Source organism: Aegilops tauschii, chromosome 7 (assembly GCF_002575655.3).
Source record: "Aegilops tauschii subsp. strangulata cultivar AL8/78 chromosome 7, Aet v6.0, whole genome shotgun sequence".
Lineage (NCBI taxonomy): Eukaryota > Viridiplantae > Streptophyta > Magnoliopsida > Poales > Poaceae > Aegilops > Aegilops tauschii.
In genome coordinates, this window is record NC_053041.3 from 14,543,438 (window position 1) to 14,564,816 (window position 21,379).

Genomic DNA, 21,379 nt, shown 5'->3' on the forward strand with positions numbered 1-21,379 from the left:
CTGGTTCGGGGGCTACTGAGGGAGTCCTGGACTAAGGGGTCCTCGGGCGTCCGGCCCGTTATCTGTTGGGCCGGACTGATGGGCTATGAAGACATGAAGACCGAAGACTATACCCGTGTCCGGATTGGACTCTACTTGGCGTGGAAGGCAAGCTAGGCAACTGATTATGAAGATTTCCTCCTATGTAACCGACTCCATGTAACCCTAGATCTCTCCGGTGTCTATATAAACCAGAGGGCGTAGTCCGGATAGGACAGATTCATTACCATATACTCACAGGCTAGACTTCTAGGGTTTAGCCATTACAATCTCGTGGTAGATCAACTCTTGTAAACACTCATATTCATCAAGATCAATCAAGCAGGAAGTATGGTATTACCTCCATAGAGAGGGCCCGAACCTGGGTAAACATTGTGTCCCCCGTCTCTTGTTACCATCGATCCTAGACACACAGTTCGGGACCCCCTACCCGAGATCCGCCGGTTTTGACACCGACACCCCTCCCCCCCACCCCCGGGACATGCCATAGTAGTAGCGAGGGGTATAAACCTGCGCTACTACTAAGTTGATAGTAGTAGCGCGGGTTTATAACCCTCTCTACTACTAAGTGGTCTCTACCGTGCCCACCCGGGACATGCCATAGTAGTAGCGATGGGTATAAACCCGCGCTACTAGTATCGACCCAGCAAGACATGTCTACACATAGCGTGCGGAGGCCCAAATCCAAACCCACACTCTTCTGATTCCCCTTCTCCTCCCACCCGCAATTCCCTTCCTCACCCACCGCCACTGCCGGTCTCGCACCTCGGCGCCACTCACAAATCCGGGGACCTCATCTCACACTGCAGACACCTCCCCTCCCCCTCCATCCTCCTTCTTCTCCGTTGTTGGAAGGAGAGGGAAACTAGCAGAACGTCATCCATGGCGGTGGCCAGATCCGACATGGATGCAGCCACTTGCACCTCCTCGCCGGGTCAAGGGTCCCACGACAAGGAGCATAGGTCACCGAGCTTCATCTAGGGTTTCGGGCGTTGGCTCCAACTCCGGCGGCCACCGGTGAGTTCCTCCTCCTACTGCTCTCTATCTCTCTCTTCGTCTTTCTAATAATTTTCTCTTGGTTTGTAGCAGGAGTAGGCGAGAGGTGCGGGCACAAGTTGGGTGGGGAAGCACCATCACCATGGACAACTTCATCCCCTCTAGGACCAGTAGCAGCCATGGATGGAGAGGACGATGATGCCCAGCAGAAGCAGCCGCCATGGATGGAATTTTTTATAATTCTCAATTAGTTAGAAGTAGTGCGGGGCCCTGACCCGCGCTACAACTAAGTAGTTGCGCGGTTGGCAATCGCACTACTCCTACTAAAAGTAGCAGTAGCGTGGGTACCACCCATGCTACTGCTAAAAGTTAGTTGTAGCGCCTTAGTAGTAGAGCATGCCCCCGCGCTACTGCTAGGCAATTACCCCGCGCTACTACTAGGGTTTTCCCGAGTAGTGTGCCCACGAGGCACCAGGGTGCCCCCCCCCCCCCCCCCCGCGGGGCATGCCCTTTGTAGCTTGTGGGGCCCCTGGCCAGCCTCCAGTACCCATCTTCTGGTATATAACCCATTTGCCCTAGAAAACAAAAAGAGAAGACTTTCGGGACGGAGTGCAACCGTCACGGGACGGAGTACTCCGGGAGGGGGGAATCGAAGCCATCGTCATCACCAACAACCCTCTCATCGTGGGAGGACCTGTAACACCCCTATGTAATAAGCTAAAGTGATCTTCATCATTAAGCTAAGTTATCTTGGTTAACTAGTCTTAATCATCTTTGATCCGTATCACATTTCAAATTACACTTTGAAATAAAATTCAAATTATAAGTGAAATTAAGAAATACACAAACATTAAAAAAATCATAATGTTGCAAATAATCCCTGGGTAATTGTCATGGTGAATCCAATATTCAAATGCCAAAACAATATTTTAATTGTTTCTTAAATAATGAAATTTCCAATCTATTTTAAATAAATGCCAAACTTTTTGTGGCACTGGCTTAATTTATAATACTACTAATTAAGGTGCAAATTTTATAAAACTATTTTTCTTTTGATAATAAAAATAAAATAGAAAAAAATGAAATGAAAACAGGGGAAAAAACGTGCCCGTGGGCCTTAGGCAACAGGGACAGGCCCAGCCCAGTGGCCTCCCCGGTCGTCCCCCACCTCTATAGTGGGGCGACCGAGCGCTCGCGCTCCATTCCTGCCGGGCCACCTCGCCGTCCCCGCCGGGGAGACGATAAGGTCGCCTCCCCCGGCGCCTCAGGGACTCCTCCCCTCCATCTGCCTACTGCCACTTGCCCCTCTCTTCCCCTACCCCTCGCTCGCTCCGCCTTCTCCGCTTCGCCCGAACACCTCCGTCGCCGGCGCTCGCCATTGTCGCGGCCACCGGCCACCCCGCGCAGCCACGACTTGGCCAGGAGCACCCTCTTCCAAGCCTACGTCGTCTATATCGACACGTTCAAGCTCGAAGCCTCTGCAACAACGGGGTCGTGCCGTTCCTCTTCACTGCCCGCCGTTGCCATTGCTAGAATTCACCGCCCCTACTACTCCTAAACCTCCCACCGAGCCCCGTGTGCTCCTAGCTCGATTCGCCATGGCCGCCTGAGTTTTCCTCCACCGCCGCACTTGCTGTCGCTGCTGTGGTGCTGCTCCGGCTCGACCGAGCACCCCATCGTGTTCATGGCCTCCCGGAGGTACCACCTGTGCCCTTAGTTCACCGGTTCACCTCGCGCATTGTTGTTCCCATCGGAGCCCGAGCGCAACCGCCGCATGCCATCGTCGTGACGCGCGACTCCAGTCGCCTCTGCTCCTGCCACTGCCCCCATCCGGTCGTCCTGTAGTGCCAAACCCCGGGCCAAATGGCCGCATGTAGCGTGATTCTGGCCAACTCCGGTGAGGCGCCGCCTTTGTATTTTGTCGCCGGCGTTGCTCCGGTCGCCGGTGCTGACCTAGCACGCCACGGGCCCTCACTTGGTCACTGACCAGTGGGTCCGCGAGTCCAGTTGACTAGGTTGACTTAGTCAACTGTGCTGACTGGGCAGCCCTAGTCGCGGAATGTGGACCCACGCACCTAATTAAACTGATTTTTAAGAATAACCTAATCTGCTAGTTAATTTGACACTGACTATTGGGCCCTACCAACTAATTAACTAAATTAGTTAAGTTTAATCCATGATTAATAGTTCTATCTATGACAATGGGGTCCCACCTATCTGGTTAACCAGTCAACAGTGAACTGTTGACTGATAACTGGGCTTTGACTGGCCCCACTGGTCAGCTACAGTTCAAGATGGTAACGGGGACGAAACTCATCGGGTTTTGCTTGCCCAAACCCATCCCCATGAGAAAATCGCAAACCCGTCCCCGTCCCCATCAATGTGCGCGGTTCAAAATTTTGGCCATCCCCTAAACCCGTTGGGTTTTCTAAACCCACGGAGAACCCGTCCCCACGAGTAGACAATGAAAACAGAAACATTTAAAACAAAAATAGGAGCATATTACAACAGCAGGCAACGACTGGGAGACCTAGGTTTAGAATTAGGTGTTGTGCTATTTTTTTGATCAAAAGAGGTTTCCCCCCGCCCCACTCTTATAAAAAACGAAGCAAACGCGAGTCATCAAAGATTGTTACAAGCAATCGGGCCTACCCGAGGTGGCAGACCAGAGAAAACGAAAAGCAGGAGAAACTACGACTTAAATGTTTATGTTGTAGAACCAACTAAAACAGAACTGCCGAAAGGGAAAAGCTTCTACTGACAAACGGACAGACCATAGCCCTCGCTCGAGCCATGCCAGAGGTATCCACAGATATAGGGATCGTTTTTTTTGTGCATCATTTTTTCACTCTGAATGAGCCTTCAGCGCCTCGCCTCGGGTCCTCTTCACGCATGCTCTCAGCCCCAAGCCCATGCAATCCTGAGCAGCTCGCCTCTTCGCCGATCCAGGAGTTGAAGGCATCTTCTCAGCAGCACCGATTGGTCGCCCACACAGAGGATCTTCCATTGATGTAATGATGCGCTGATCCTTGCCAAGATTGCATGGGTGCTTGTCCATGGTATGCCCTTAAAGCACATGTCATTACGCATAGTCCAAATGCCCCAAATGGTAGCAACACAAGCAATATTAACAACAGATTTCTTGTTATTCATATTCCAAAAGGAGGATAACTCAGTCATATTATTAGGGATATTAAACTCAAAAGAGTCGGTCACATCACTCCAAATCTGTTTGGCAACCACACATTCAAAGAATAGGTGGCAAACCGATTCATCCTCATCACAATACAAACACTTTAGGTTTCCCACCACCCTCCTTTTATTTAAGTTATCTCTAGTAAGAATTTTATTATTAAAGGCCACAGAAAGACTAGATATCTGTGGGGCACAACAATCTTCCAAAAAAGTTTCCAAACAGTGCTAGAAACCCCACCCCAGTTAATCATGTTGTAAAAGGACTTGACCGAGTAGACCCCTGATGATTCTAACAACCAAATAGGTTGGTCCTCCTCTTCATAAACTCAGCCCCCACACATCTGTTGAAGTTAAGTTTTCAACTAAAACCATCCCACACCTCTGAAACTGTGCAGTGTTGTTGTTGACAGATTTCATAGACATCCGAAAATTGGGTTTTTAGGGAAGAATCCCCCACCCATGTGTCATCCCAGAAGCTGACCTTATCACCATTTCCCAACTTCCATTTGAAAAAAGGTCTTATCCCTTCAAAAACGCAGGTAACTCCCTTCCAAAAGGGAGATCCTACCCCCTGTTTGGACCACAACAAATTAGGTTTGCCAGTTCTATACTTGTGATCTACCGGCCTCACCCAGTTTTTATCACTGTCCATGAAATACCTTTTTGCCCAAGAGGCTAGCAGAGCCATGTTAAATTCTCCTAAATTGGGTACCCCCAAAACACCAAAATCTTTTTTCTGAGAGATTAACCCCCAGTTAGCAAGATGGTATTTATGCTGATCTCCCAGGTCCCCCTAGAACAAATGAGCCATCTGAGAAGTGATGGCTTTGATTGCCCATTTGGGGAATTTAATAATAGACATTAGATACAGAGGAATACTAGCAATGCAAGCTTTAAGGAGGACTAACTTTGCCTCATAGCTAAGTAGTCTCCCTTTCCAGCCACAAATTCTCTTAATAATCTTGTCTATGATGTACTGAATGTCCTCTCTTCTCAGTTTGAGGTAGTGTAGTGGAACTCCTAGGTATTTCAGGGGGAAATCCCCCAACTTACAGCAAAAGATTTGGGATAACAACTTAGCATCATCTTCATTCATATTTATTGGCACTACCTCACACTTATCATAGTTAATCTTCAACCCAGAAAGGTTTTCAAAGCATGCCAGGAGCCATTTTAGATTCTTAACATATTCAGGTTTGGGATTTAGGAAGAGGATTGTGTCATCAGCATATTGCAAACATATCAGCCCTTGTGGGATGATATGAGGAACAATCCCAGAGATTATGTTACTGTTAACAACTTTAACCAGCATACAAGAGAACACATCAGCTACGAGATTGAAAAGCATGGGGGAGCTCGGATCTCCTTGTTTGAGCCCTTTCCCCCCTACAAAGTAAGGTCCTAGGACATTATTAATTTTGACACAGAAAGAGCTTTGTTGCAAAATGGAGAGGTTCCACCTAATCCATTTAGCTCCAAAACCCCTAGAAGTTAGCATCTCTACTAGGAAATCCCAGTTCACCCGATCATAGGCTTTTTCATAATCCAACTTGAGCACAATCCCAGGTTCATTTGATTTGTGAACTTGATGAATGGCCTCATGGGCAGTAACCACACTTTCTAAAATAAATATGCCTCTCACAAAAGCAGATTGGCATGGTGACAGGAGCCTATGACCTACAGGGGCAACCCTGTTTGTCATAGCTTTACTAAAGATTTTTACAGAGCAGTTACTCAAACAAATGGGTCTGAATTTCTTCATATTTTTGGCATCTGGCTCTTTAGGGATAAGAGTAACAATAGAGTAATTTAATCTCTGGATATCCAGGGTCCCATTTTGAAAATCCCTCACCAGAGCCATAAAATCAGTTTTGATTACCTCCCAAAAGTGTTGATAAAACAAGAATGAGAGGCCATCAGGGCCAGGGGCCCCATTAGCATATGAGCTCATGATAGCTTCTTTAATTTCCTCCTCTGAAAAAGGCCTTTCAAGTAAGGCATTCTCTGCTTCTGTCACCAGCTCTTCCTCAGACCAAAACTGGTCATCTCGATGGATATTGGGTCTGGGTTCATAACCAAAGAGGTTTTTATAAAAGTCAGTAGCAATATCTAGCATGTCTTTATTGGAGTACACAGGTCCATCTGGACCCTCTAAGATAGACAGTTGGTTTTTCCATCTACGCTAGTTGGCAACAACATGAAAATTTGTTGTGTTTCTATCCCCCTCTTTGATCTTCCTATCTCTAGATCTCTGCCACATGGCAGTTTCCTCTTTTCTCCAAATTTCTTCAAGCTCTCCCCTGATTTGTTTCATCCTGAGGATATCCCCAGCATTAGTTCTGTTTTGTTCAGCAAAGACATCCAGGATATCAAATTCCTGAAGTAGGTCCTTTTTTTCTTTTCTTCATGGCAGCTTCCAGGTTTATACTCCATCCTTTAACACTTATCCTAAATTACTTGGTTTTAAATTGCCAGGTCCCAATAGCAGTTGTGCATGGTGAAGGTGTGGCCCAGATTCTCTCTACTAAGGCTCGAAAGTCTGGTTGTTCCAGCCACCACTTCTCAAATTTAAAGGGTCTGGTTGGGTTACATGTACCCACCCCAGAGTCAAGGAGAATTGGGGCATGATCACTTCCCACCCTAGGCAACGCACACATGGTGGTGAGAGGGAAGTGACTGTCCCAGCTAGTGATAGAGAAAACTCTGTCAATAGTGGCAAACATGGGGTTGTCCTGATTGTTACTCCAGGTAAAAACCCTGTTTGACAGTTTATATTCCATAAGGCCCCATTTGTTTATCCAGTCATTGAACAAGAATGCCCAAGGAGTATTAATATTGCCAGAAGTTTTCTCCTTATTCTCCCTAATCAGATTGAAGTCACCAACAAACAGAATAGGATAGCACAAGCCATCCATACTTTCATGTAGTTCAGCAATAAAGTCAAGTTTGTCTACAGCATAAGCTGTTCCATAAACCACAATTAAATGCCAGCAGAAGCCATCAGTCTTATTTTTTAATGATATAATAATACAATACTTCTTACTACTAACACTAAGAACCTCCAAAAGATTGGATTTGGTACCCACAAGGATACCCCCAGCAGAGCCCACTGCAGGTAGTATATGCCACTCATAAGAAGTAGAGCCAGCTAGGGTATTGAGGAAAGAGTCAGATAAATTTTCTCTCTTAATCTCTTGAAAGCCTAAAAAATCAGGCTTATACTTGTTAACTAAGTCAGACATGCACTGTAGTTTCCCTTTTTGGCCTAGACCTCTAATTTTCCAAAAGATGCCAAATATGGGATTTTGAAGGGATGTGTCAGACTAAAAAGTCAACCTCTCACAGCATTCCCAGAGCTACCTAAAGCACCAGCAGTGCCCCCTGGTGTGTTGGTGCTGGGAATGTCTTTTTTGGGAGTACAGACTCCAGTGTCAGCATTAATTCCAATATCTAAATTGTCAGGCAGAGATATTTTAGGATTCTAAGAAGCAAATAAAAGGCATTTTTCAGTTTCATCTCTAATAATGTCATTAATAATCTGGTTTTTCTCTATCTCATCATCACCAATCTTGATGTTAACTGCAGAAGCATAAGCCTCTAAAATAGATGCAGATTCAGTAGTAAAGGACTTACTTTTAAAGGTAGGGGGGATTTCCAGGTTTTGCTTCATTTTGTATGCTGCAGCTTTCTCCATGATGTTTTGCCTGCTGTGTACCCTGGAGCTTAGTCTTGGAGCAACAACTGGGCCCCACTTGTTCTTGGGTGTTTGCTTTTCCTTAGTCAGTGCCATTTTCTCCATTAGTCCCATTATCTTCAAACCACTGGCTATAGGGGCTCCAACGGTATCCATTTCATCTTCTGATTCAGCAGCTTCACTAGAAGTATCAGAAGCAGAATCCTCCAGTTCTTCCAGCAGGACAGAGCAGTATATTTTTTGAGCAGACATTGGGGAAGTCACGGGAGCACCATGCTACCTCTTGAGCACTGCATTGGTTTTCCCTTGAAGAGGAAAGGGTGATGCATCAAAGTAGCATAAGTATTTCCCTCAGTTTTTGAGAACCAAGGTATCAATCTAGTAGGAGGCTACGCGCGAGTCCCTGGCACCTACACAAAACAAATAAATCCTCGCAACCAACGCGATAAGGGGTTGTCAATCCCTACACGGTCACTTACGAGAGTGAGATCTGATAGATATGATAGGATAATATTTTTGGTATTTTTGTGATAAAGATGCAAAGTAAAATAAAAGCAAAGTAAAAAGCAAAGGAAATAACTAAGTATTGGAAGATTAATATGATGAAGATAGACCCGGGGGCCATAGGTTTCACTAGTGGCTTCTCTCGAGAGCATAAGTATTTTACGGTGGGTGAACAAATTACTGTTGAGCAATTGACAGAATTGAGCATAGTTATGAGAATATCTAGGTATGATCATGTATATAGGCATCACGTCCAAGACAAGTAGACCGGCTCCTGCCTGCATCTACTACTATTACTCCACTCATCGACCGCTATCCAGCATGCATCTAGAGTATTAAGTTCATAAAAACAGAGTAACGCCTTAAGCAAGATCACATGATGTAGAGGGATAAATTCATGCAATATGATAAAAAAAACCATCTTGTTATCCTCGATGCCAACAATACAATATGTGCCTCGCTGCCCCTACTGTCACTGGGAAAGGACACCACAAGATTGAACCCAAAGCTAAGCACTTCTCCCATTGCAAGAAAGATCAATCTAGTAGGCCAAACCAAACTGATAATTCGAAGAGACTTGGAAAGATAACCAACCATACATAAAAGAATTCAGAAGATTCAAATATTGTTCATAGATAAACTTGATCATAAACCCACAATTCATCGGTCTCAACAAACAGACCACAAAAAGAAGATTACATCGAATAGATCTCCACAAGAGAGGGGGAGAACATTGTATTGAGATCCAAAAAGAGAGAAGAAGCCATCTAACTAATAACTATGGACCCGAAGGTCTGAGGTAAACTACTCACACTTCATCGAAGGGGCTATGGTGATGATGTAGAAGCCCTCCGTGATCGATGCCCTCTCCGGCGGAGCTCCGGAACAGGCCCCAAGATGGGATCTCATGGGTACAGAAGGTTGCGGCGGTGGAATTAGGTTTTTGGCTCCGTATCTGATCGTTTGGGGGAACGTAGGTATATATAGGAGGAAGGAGTACGTCGGTGGAGCAACAGCGGGCCCACGAGGGTGGAGGGCGCGCCCTGGGGGGTAGGCGCGCCCCCCTACCTCGTGGCCTCCTCCTTTATTTCTTGACGTAGGGTCCAAGTCTCCTGGATCTTGTTCGTTCTCAAAATCACGTTCCCGAAGGTTTCATTCCGTTTGGACTCCGTTTGATATTCTTTTTCTACGAAACTCTAAAATAGGCAAAAAACGACAATTCTGGGCTGGGCCTCCGGTTAATAGGCTAGTCCCAAAAATAATATAAAAGTGAATAATAAAGCCCAATAATGTCCAAAACAGTAGATAATATAGCATGGAGCAATCAAAAATTATAGATACGTTGGAGACGTATCACACCACCACTTGATGATGCAGCAAGCATATTGACCTCACTTGTTTTGTTGTGGGGAGTACTAAGGATTCTGATTGCCTCAGAGAAAGGTATTGAAGAGCACATGCTCTGAGTCTTAGATTCTTCTTTAGTCTTCTTGTTAACTCTCACAGGAGAGATGCATGCCTCTCATAGAGCAGGGGGATGGAATGTAGCACCATCATCAGTTGTTTTCTTCCCAGTTGGAGTTTTTTTGGGAACCCTGTTGGCAAGGTCCAGGTCATCAATGGGTTCCTCTCCATCATCCAGGATGTCCTTATCCAGCTCCTCATCATCAATTGCTTTGTTGTCATCATCCACAGCTATATCAGTAGGTCCATTGTCATCATTAGGATCATCAGCCCCTATCTGATCAAAACCTTCCACTGTAAAGGATAAGATATACAGTTTTTTCCTCATCTCCATGATCCGTTCGAAGGGGATATTAGCTAGGTCCCTGCAAGCAATCTTGACTCTCACTTTCTCATAGAAGCTCTTCATTAGGCCATTCCAATCTACATCCACAAGGATTCCAAAACAGGAAGCAATCTGAGACAGGACCTTCCATGTGCACCATTTAGACGACAGCCCCTCAATGACAACCCAGGCTTCAGTAAGCTCGCTGAATGGGTCAATTGCACCGGTCCACTTCTCAACAGACACAGACACTCCATCGATGGGCAAGTCAAAGGCAGGAAATTCAATCATTTCTTCGACATCTTTCCAGGGTGGGAATCTGACCAGGAACTTCTTCTCTGACAATGGCCTGATCTGCCACGTCCATTGCTTGTTTTTGCAGAATATACCAGACAAATTCTTAACCAGATCGGACTTGTTGATTTCACCTTTCATGACCTACACTTCTCCGCAGTTTCTGAAGTTCAGCCAACTTGGTTCTCGACCCACAGGAGCGTCAATGTGATAAAATCGCAGCCCCAAAGCAGAACTACCGAAGAATGTGGCAACTGGATGAGGTTGCGCCCAGGCTGCACAATTGTTGACATTGTGCCCCTCCAATCCACAGATGAAGCATGTTTTCTTCTGAATGCAGTTACCAACGTAGTAGCCAGGGCCTCCACAGGTAAAGCAAACCATATCCTTGTATCACTCATCAAAGACTTGCACCGGTGGGGTAGGCGGGACCGGCGATGGGGGCGCTGCCACGGCTGCTTGTGCAGGAGGGGCAGCACCTTTGCCGGGCGCGGTAGTAGGCGCCCCCCATGGCTTGGCGATGTCCGGGGTTCTTCTGCGGGGCCGGAGCACGTTGCTTCAGCCCCCCCGGCGGCGCACTCTTGTCCGCCATGACAGCCTGAGCAAATGACTTGGATCCCTCCCCAATCCGCTCCCTGATGATCTTGAGCTGTGTCGGAGGAGGATCAAACGGTCGGAGATGTTTGACTGGGAATAGATCAGAAGGAGAGAAACATCCAGAATGAGCTAGATCTTTCTGGAGCCATCCTAGAGTGGTGGTGGTTTTGCTTGGTGGAAGAGGGCGAGGCTGGCGACGGCGGGGGGAGGGGATGGACCAGAGCTGTCCAAAAATCCTAGAAATAGTTTCATCCGCGCCGTCTTGAGGAGGAGGCATAATTGCCAAAGGCGTTTTCACTCTCTCGCATCTGATTGGTGGGAGGAATGTGGCCACGGGCCCCATGTTATCCCGCCCAAGTGCACTCCCTCGCATCGCAGGGGAAAAATCCCCCAACTCCGGCGATTTGGACCTCGCCGCCGACGGCGAATTTCAATTCTTCGAGCACAAGCTCTGCCCAACATCCATTGGTTCCAACACTATCGTCGATTGCGAGATCATATGACTAACCTGTTTCCTTGGGATACAAATCCCCTTGCGATATCTCGAACGGGCGCCCGGTGGAACCTCGCCGCGGTCTCCAAACCACGTCGGTTCCAGCATGTCACGGCGAGGCAGTGGATCCACCTCACCCGCAACAATCCTCATGCGCTCGGCGGAATCACGCCAAGGACGCATTCCCAGCGGAGGGCTCACCGTGGCTCTTCTGATTTTGCTTCCGCCCTCGCCCAAACCACGAATTCGGACGGCGGGGAGGACGGGAACGGGGGCATCCTTGCCCTCTCCTCCAGCGTGGCCTCCTCGAAGATTCGCCGCGCTTGCTTCCTCTGTTCCACGTCCGCCCTCCTTCGATGGATCTCGGCGACCTTCATGGCCGCAGATCTCACCTCCGGCTCGGTCGTCTCCGCAACCACCCGATCCGTCGCCTTCCACTCCTGCACGCACCGGATCCACTCGAACGTAGCGTCCCGCATCCTGGTCGCGCGCTGCGTCCACCCCCTGGCTCTGGTCGTCATGAGCACCGCCTGCGGAACCGGAGAAATCAGCCGCAGGATCTCTGGGATTCTCTCGCGAATGGTTGGTGCAGCTTGCTGGGGTGGGGGAGGCGTGGGTGCAGCTAGCGCGACCACCCCTCGCCGGCGTGGAGGCATGCCGCTGCGTTAGATCTGTGGTGGTGGCGGCTATGGCGAGGGGGAGGTGCAGCGTCGCGAAAGCGAGAGGCATGCGAGAGCGAGAGCGAGAGCCAGTGCTTGTTCAATAAGCTGCCTAGTGCCCGAAGAGCGAGCGACACTACGGCGATCGAGTGAGGGGTTGGTTTGTACTCCAGGGCCTCAACGTTGTGGGGCTCGGCCGCTCTGGCGCTGTGGCTTTGGGCCACTTGAGTCAAGATGGATCAGGCATGCAAAAAAACGTATTTTGACGGGTATTGTCGGGTTTCGGGTTTGGGTAGTACTCAAACGGGTTTAAACCCATGAAATATGCCGGATTTTATAATGTAACCACGAGCAGCCCCGCGGGGATAGAAAGTCGCCCATTCCCGTCCCCTAATAGGGTAAAAACCCACGGGAACGCGGGTTTCGGGGCCCTATTGCCATCTTGAGCCACAGTAGCACCCCCTGGGTACACTTCTGTCTACCCAGGTAAAAAACGTCCTTTAGATTGGACGGAATGCTTCCGTTTAGAGGAACAAGCATGGATCCATCCCGAGGGCTACTGGGGCTGCATGCCATTTGCTGTTAAAGTAATTAGGGAAATAGGATTTTTACCTGCAAACCGTTGGACAAAATATCCACCACATTCTCAAAGATGGAACGGACAGCATCGAGGTACGCATCCACCGAACTGAGGGCGTTAAACTCTTGGCTGCAGAAAATAGGATTCCTTAAAGAAGCTTTTCTCTGCAGAGGATTGATCGCCGTGCAAAGCTTCCTTGAACTATTTCCCCGTGACCGTCCACCGACACATCCGCCATCGACATCGGCCTTGTCCAGCCCGCCGTCCGACTCCGGCCCGGTAAGCACGCCTCCCTTCTCTCTGTTAATGGTTATTTTAGTTGTTCTCATTATTGTACTTGTAGATCTGCAACATTATATTAGTGTAGTTAAAATTTGTTGCATGATGTACCAGTGAATCTTCATAAGTAGATGTCTAAAATTTGAATATGCGTGCTAGACAAAATGTACTACATATGGATAAAAATTTAGTGCAACATTTTATTAGTGTATTTAAATATGTTGTATGATGTATCATTGAATCTTCGTAAGTCGATGTCTTAAATTTGAATATGTGTGCTAGACAAAATGTACTACATATGGATAAAAATATAGTACCACAATTTATTAGTGTAGTTAAAATTTGTTGTATGATGTACCATTGTATCTTCATAAGTAAATATCTTAAATTTGAATGCGTGTGCTACACAAAATGTACTACATATGGACGAACATATAGTACAATATGTTTTTCATGGTGCAATTATTCATAGTGAGTGCCAATGTTTTTACGAAGTGTGGATTAAGTTTCGTTTCACTTTATTTCTGACACTGAATATGTCCAATTTATATCAAAGGTCATGTAGTTTTTTTTCGTAAATTTATTATTTTTTATGGACAAGTTACGTACGTATGAAGACATCTACATATTCTATCTAAATGTCAACTTGTTTAATGGGATATAGATGGAGAAGCCAAGAAGCGTCATTATGACTCCTACGCCCATAGACGGAATTCCTACTGCCGTAGACATCATCACGACCGTGGCTCCGTACACAAAGATCGTACTCGCCAATGTAGAGAGTGCTCGAGCAGCCACCGAGAGCGCCGAGGCATATTTCTAAAGCACTAGAGCAGCCGGTGAGAGCGTTAGAGCAGCCGCCGAGAGTGCGCGAGCGGCCGTCGATACTGCAAGGACCACCCAAGCCGAGATAACGAAGATGATGGAAGGCGAGGATAGCTCATGATGGAGCTGAACTTTTACTTCTGAACAACTAGTGCACTGCCTTCATGTGGCTTATGATCGATGCGTGTGAACTTAATTTCTAAGTTGCTATGATGGACCTAAATTTTTGCTTCCAGACTACTAGTGAACTGTGCAACGTGGTCATTTGTATTGTCTACGATGCTATGAACATTATGATGTGACTTTGCTATATGCGATTGGATAACAATGAAACTTACTTGTTAGCTTGTTTATTTATTTACGTAGATGAAGTGGAACTGGTATATGGTGTACACCAGGAGAAATCTTGGAATTTATGATTCATGGGATATATGCAAGGAACAACTGGACAGTTACAAGCTATAAAAGATATATAAGAGTAAAAAAGAAGTTGAGGATCATTATGCCAGCTACGCAAAGAGAAAATCAACTATGAAATATGCAAGACTGTGTGGACAAGTGAACAAGTAAAGAATTTGATTATCTTTATCTAGCTCATTGTCATTACCGTATTGTTGTTATCATGAGGTCTTGTATGTATGTGTACTAATGGTGCGACATGAGTTGTCGTACTCTAATGCGTACATTTTTTTGTATGAAGTTTAGATTATAGTTATATTAAATGTAATGTGTACGATCGCTTACGTTATTTGTATGTTGTAATGTGTATTGGATGCTGTTTGTTGGCAATTGAAAGGGTTTGAGGCTGAACAACTAGTGGTGGGTTCCATAGAAGGCTGGCCACAACTATTAATATAAGCAAATGGCGGGCAACGAGGATAGCTCACCACTGTGGATAATCTATCAGTCGTGGGTGCGTCCCCGCCACTGATATCATTATTGCAGTGGCGGAAGGTCAGTGGCGGGCACCCTTGGGAGCCAGGGCCGCCACTTCTGACCTTTTGGCTCCTGCCACGTCTAGGCATTCCTGCAGTATTGGATGGATGGCATCGTTGGTGCTTTGAGCGGCTACCCTTTGGAAGTGGAGTGACGATGTTCGGGGCGTTGCGGGCAGGGGATTTATTCCGAGGAGAGACTGGAGGACCACTTACCGAAGAGCACGGCGCGACCTCTGCGAGGTAGGGGGTGATGGCCACTTTAGAGCCATCAAGGCTCTCGTGACAAAAGAGCCTTTCCTTGAAGATGACGCATAACTTGGTATCCACGTGGAAGCCGAGGTCGTCGACGCACGAATACACCCCTGGCTCGGGCGCTAGGCAGCTTATTGTGTCAACCCAGCGATTCCACCTTTGTTCGCATAAATTGAACATCTATTCGGAAGTATAAATGCACTGCTCGGATAGACGAAGTAGTTTGAAGAAGACTCATCATTTTGACGGGTCGATAATAGGAGAAGCCGTCCATAAGCTTCTGTGTGGCAAGATCTTTCTTCTCCCCCTTGTATATACCGACTAAAAGGGCGCTTATGGACGCCTGGTTCTGGAGGCCCTCCCGAATAGATCGGGTGGCGTCGTCCGTCCCATTATACATTCACGGGGGATGAAGGCGTTTGCAAAAGAGGTTGGACCCTTCAGACTATGGTTGTTGCCATCAAATCAACAATGGTCAACCCATTATGTGTCAGGCATCTTACTTGAGAGGCCAGGAGAGCCACTTCAGAGTCATCCTTCTGCGAGCAACTCTTCGGCCGCCAATTGTAGTGCTTCCTCGGAGGCTCGGAGGAGAATACAGGAAGCCCGGAACGGACTGGATCGTAAAGTGGGACGTCGGCCATATAGAACCATTCAATGGCCCACGTCTCGGTATCCTCTCTAATGGTACCTAGTAGGTAGCCGGTTCCCGCTATGCTGCATACCTCGGCTCTGCCCACCTCGTGAATTTTCTCCTTCCGGGAACAAAGCATTAAGCAGAAGTACTTCCTCCATAGCGCCGAAGTACATCTCGCACAGGGCAACAAATCCCATGATGTGCAGGATGGAGTTGGGCGTCAGGTTGTGGAGTTGAATCCCATAGAACTCAAGAAGGTCCCTGAGGAATGGATGGATGGGGAATCCAAGTCCGTGTAAGAAGAAGGGGACAAAGAAGAATCGCTCCTGCCATTGAGGAACGGGATGGATGTCTGCCTGCGCTTGCCTGTCCAAGGACGGGTAGCCGCGAGATCTGGATCTGGAAGATAGCCATGGGTAGCAAGCCGGTTCAGCTGCAGACGGGTGATGAAGCAGCTTCCCCAGTCACCTTGGATAGGTCCGTGGGGTCGCTTCAATGAGCCCGCATTGTTTGCCATTGCTTGAGCTCTCGAGTTCAATTTTGACGCAAGGAATTTGTGCTAGAACGAGAGGGCAGAAAGCTGGGATATGGTCTCCGCTGTAACCTTGGGTTATGTAACCTGCAAACGCGAGACCACATCCTCATTGCTTCGTAAGGGTCGATTCATTTCCACTTGTTCTTCTCCATGAACCACATCATGACCAAGATCGCCAGGTACGAAACGCACCAGACCCTCGCAACCGTCGATCTCACTGCCGGTGAAAGCTCTGCCTGAGTTGTCCCCGATCCTCCCTGTCTTGCTTGCATGCGTCTTCGGCGGCATCAGGTGTCTAATAGCTTGGAAATAGAGCAAGCTAGGGAAGTGCACAAGAGAGCTGGGCATCAAAGGCGAGTCAAAGGAACGGGGGACAGAATCGAAAAAAACATAATAGGAGAGGAGCAGGGCAGCACGAAAAATTATTCGTACACAGCTAAGCCAGGGAACCCAACCCTGCACGCACACATCATCGGCTACGGAAAACACCAATACAACCGTTGCGCACCCCAAAATTCCAACATGCCCGACGCCCAGGCTTCTTTTTTTTTAACACAGACGCAAGCGCTCATATATACCCCATCCACTCATCCCTATAAACGCACATACGCAATCCTACTCTTATGAGCACCTTCGAGAGAATGAGCGGCCATATCATCCTGAGATTTATAAAGTCACCGTAGGCGCATCATCGTTGACGGGAACGTCTCCTTCCACGGAAATCACATCACCGGAAATACCATAATTTTATATAGCCGGCTATAGAAGCTATAGCCTTTTCAGTAGGGTGCCGCTAAATGGTCGCCTTCACAAATAGCCTGCTATAGCTGATCTGGTGGCTCGCCGCTATTTTCCGTAGCCCGCTATTTAAAATGTTGGGAAATACGTAAATAAATTCAGGAATAATGCGAGCACCAGGACTTGAACCCTGGTGGGTCGGGATACCACTGTCCCTTTAACCATTTAAGCACAGGTTGATTCACACACACCCCGGCTTCTTGTAGAAACACTTCTATCCGCTTACGGGTGGGGCACAACTGACTGGGGCAGCTGGAGATAGAGACTACTCGACGCAACCGTTCGAAAAGTGAGACAAAGCAAAGCCAGCACTGCTGCACGCCCACCGGAACCCCTGCTGGTACGTACCAGCCTAATGGATTCCGACCCTCTTGTCGTCCACTTACTGGTGAGTATCTGGTGCTACTGAAGCTTAAATCCTACCGTGATACGAGCATCTGGGCCGTCGGATTCTTAGATCGGACGGCATCCGGGCGCTGTTGGGTCCTCAGAAGTTTTTTTGCAAATGTTGCAGAGTTATTAAGAGCCGTCCGATCCGAGAATCCGACGGCCCACAAGCTTGTATCACGGTAGCATCTAAAGCTTGATAGCACTAGATATTTTCCCGGGTGATGGGTGGAAAGGGGCCTCATGTATGACAACCGAGCTAGCTGTTGTTTGTCCCATCCGACGACTGCTCCGCAAGTACGTCTGTGCCTGCCAGGCTCCATCTTCTGGTTAGTTTCTAATGTGTTTGTTGGCTGGTTACACATGCTAGGTTAGGAGGGGGCTATCCCCAATCGGGTGTAAGTGGACGGGAAAATATCTAGTGCTACCAAGCTTTAGATGTTGCCATGATACAAGCTTATGGGCCGTCGGATTCTCGGATCGGACGGCTCTTAATAACTCTGCAACATTTGCAAAAAAAACTTCTGAGGAGTCAATTGTGCATAGGTCTAGCAGACCCAACAGCGCCCGGATGCCGTCCGATCTAAGAATCTGACGGCCCAGATGCTCGTATCACGGTAGCATTTAAGCCTCGGTAGCACCAGATACTCACCCCCAATCACCCATATCTTCGCGGTCCACAACGGAGAGACATGTGATGCGATCGATAACACCCCCCTTGGCTCCCCATGCCCCATTGCATTGATAGCACGTGGCAGTCCACATTGCGTTGGTAGTACGTGGCCTTCGTACCGAGTTATCCGGATGCTTTTATCAAACATATAGCCTATTTTTTTTCACCGTTCTCCGGAAAGGTGAATAGTGCCTTCCGACTTCTGCTCGGAAACTTACCGGACACTAGCACATCACCGTGAGACCATCAAAAATTATTTTATATTCCATAGCAATGCGTGGGACACTTAGTTACATACCATGTATCGATGTCTTTATACCATGTCTACAATGTACTGATAATTACACGCAGTTTGGTTCTTTTTCCATTTAAAAAAGATAAATTTTGATGAAGTGATGCCTTTATTTCGATAATAATGTGGTTCTGTGGGGATAATAATGTGGTCTGTATGTAGATTCACAGATAAAGAGAGTAATGTTACATTTGTCGCTTCGTGATCTTAACTATGAGCCCATTTTTCATCTCCAGTAAGCAAGATCGCTTGGGCTCGATGCTCTGCCCTTCCACCATCTGCACATCAAAGTTCCACACCACTGTGGCGATGATGATCTTCATCTGCATCATGGCGATGTCCTTTCCAAGGCACATCCTTGGGCCCGAATTAAAGGCTAAGAACTTGTGAGATGGTGCATAGATCAGACTGTTGCCATCCTCTGAGAGCCACCTGGCTGGGTTATAGTCAAGGCAGTCTTTACCCCACAAAGTCTCCATTCTCCCCATTGAATGGAGACAAATAAAGATAGTGTCGCCAGCATGCACCTCGTGGCCACTTGGCATGAAATCATTGGCGGCTGCCGTCTTGCGCTCAACAGGCGCCGGTGGGTACAGCCGGAGAGTCTCATACAAGGCGGCAGCTAGATAGAGTAGGGATTTGGTCTCGTCCGGCTCAAAGATCAGCATGGCACCCAGACCAGATGCCATTTTGCGTGACGCAATTGGTGAGAGTTCATTGCGAATGATTGTCACGATATTAGAGTTCTGGGCAAGGTTGTAGAAGGTCCATGTCAGGGTCGTGGAAATTGTGTCCCTCGCACCGAGCATGAGACTAATCATCGCAGCGCGGAACAAGCCAAAATCAGCATAGTCAGGATCATTCACGAACGAAGACACAATATCCACACCATCTTGCTCCTCGTCACTACAAGCATTACATCTGTCGGTCGTCCTCCTCTCCATCATATCCAAAATGAACCCCCGTAGCACCATGTGCGCAATGCCGAGCTTTCTCTCAGTCCCAATGTTTAGCCATCTCATCAACTTCCAGCAATATGTCGGCATCACGTGCCGGTAATGGCCCACCTCCATGACTGTATCCATGGCGAGCGCGGCATCCATGGACGGCATGTCCAATGATAGGAGGCCAGGATCCACGCCGAATAGAGGTGTAGCAGCCAGGTCAAACATACACCTTGACATCATTTCTTGCATGTTGAACGGAGTGCCGGTGCTCGCCATGTGGCTAAATATTGGGAGAAGGCTGGTCTCCAACTTGTCACGGCAGCAAGCTGCAAACCTGGCAACTATCGGCGGGCTGCTGAGCACGGCCTTGACTTTCGCGCGCTGCCGACGGCAAGGCTCACCATCGATGGTGAACAGGGTGCCACCCATGATATCGAATATAGCGGCAAACTCCGCGCCCTTGGGGAAGTTGGTGTAGTTGGTCGTGAAGATGTGTCGGACATTGGCAGGGTCGCATGTGACGAATAACCGAATCCCCGAGCCGGGTGGGCCGTGCGCCCTGAAGTTGTGGCCTGATCGGGCCAGGATCCGGGTGTAATAGTCATGCAAGTTGTGGATGTTGGCCACAAAGGAAGGGAACATATGCAGTATTGGCCAGTTTCTGGGGAGCGCTACTGGGTTCTTCCATCTAGAACTAGCCCCGAAGTACAAGTAGTACAGTGGAAGAGCAAGGAGCACAAGTAATGTGTAGACGGGCAGCTCTGGCAAGAACGATATTGCCATTGTAATGATCAGTACAATGGGATATGCTAGCTACAAGCCTACAGCTATGGCCGGCCTCATATGTATATATAACTAGCAGATGGCCGGCGTGTTTGCTCAACTTGATAATTTTTTTTTTTGCGGGCTGTCAACTGGATAATTTAGTGTGTATTTGCTACAGCTGTCTTGGTGTTTCTTGAAAACTCCTAAGATCAACTAACATTCAAAACATAGCAAAGAGGCATGTCTCGTGGGCACATGACCACATTTTTGTAGTAATATGTCCTTCGAATGCATTGTATTGTCTTATCTCTTTTGTAGTGAAAGCACAATACAGGCTAAAAAGGAAAAATAGGCAAAACAAAAAACAAAAATCAGGAATATCCAATTCTCAATTTAATATAGGAACGGACTCTGCAGCAGTGCCGCACTCAAAACCGTTACCCCGATTGATGATACACTTTACCGTTAGTTAGCATGTTTAGATAAAGAAAAATGTCATCGGTACTCACCATATTAGTGTAAAGAACTTCCCATGTTGTTGGTCACTAGTGTTCAAATTAAATTAACTTAGTTGCCAGTTTTTGGGACATCAATATGGGCGACTTAAAGGCTTTATTTGTGGTTCTTGTGATCTTCTGAGCCTCTTTTCACGTATTTTTAACCCTTAAATACTTAATTTCTAGCTATGCGTAACATGGCAATATCTGGCAATATACGATACTATTGCCAGATAACTATACATAATCACGGTAGCAATTTTTCACGACTAAGATGGCAACTATGTTGAGATAATATGAAAACTTGTGGCAATGAATTTTTATATCAACACAACTCATTATGCAATTTTCTTTCGAAACCCTCTACGAGATAAACCAGCCGGTGAAGACGTATCGCTAATTGGATTAACGATTTCCGGGATGAATCATTTAAATTGTTCAGAAAAAGGAATCAATATAATGATGTAAGCATTTTGTGTAATATTAGTCCATGGACGCATGCTTGTGCTCTCTCTCTATATTAGTAAAATTTCATTGAAAAAGGACCAGCATGGTATGACATGCATGTGCACCTTGCAACATAGATTTTCAATTTAATATATCGTGAAACCATGAACGATTAATCTTGGTCATATTTTTCGGACATTAAACTTGTAGAAAGTTACCAGCCTTTGCAGTCAAATCAAAATACAAATAGACAACTAAAAGAAAACA

General features: G+C 47.1%; 1 protein-coding gene across 1 annotated transcript; it reads right to left on the reverse strand.

Moving 5' to 3' along the window:
• Nucleotides 1–18,524: 18,524 nt before the first annotated feature.
• LOC109770251 (alkane hydroxylase MAH1) lies at nt 18,525–20,569 on the reverse strand. The gene has a single exon (XM_020328957.3). The coding sequence runs from the start codon at nt 20,184–20,186 to the stop codon at nt 18,642–18,644; it is 1,545 nt and encodes a 514-aa protein (XP_020184546.1). The 5' UTR covers nt 20,187–20,569; the 3' UTR covers nt 18,525–18,641.
• Nucleotides 20,570–21,379: the final 810 nt, after the last annotated feature.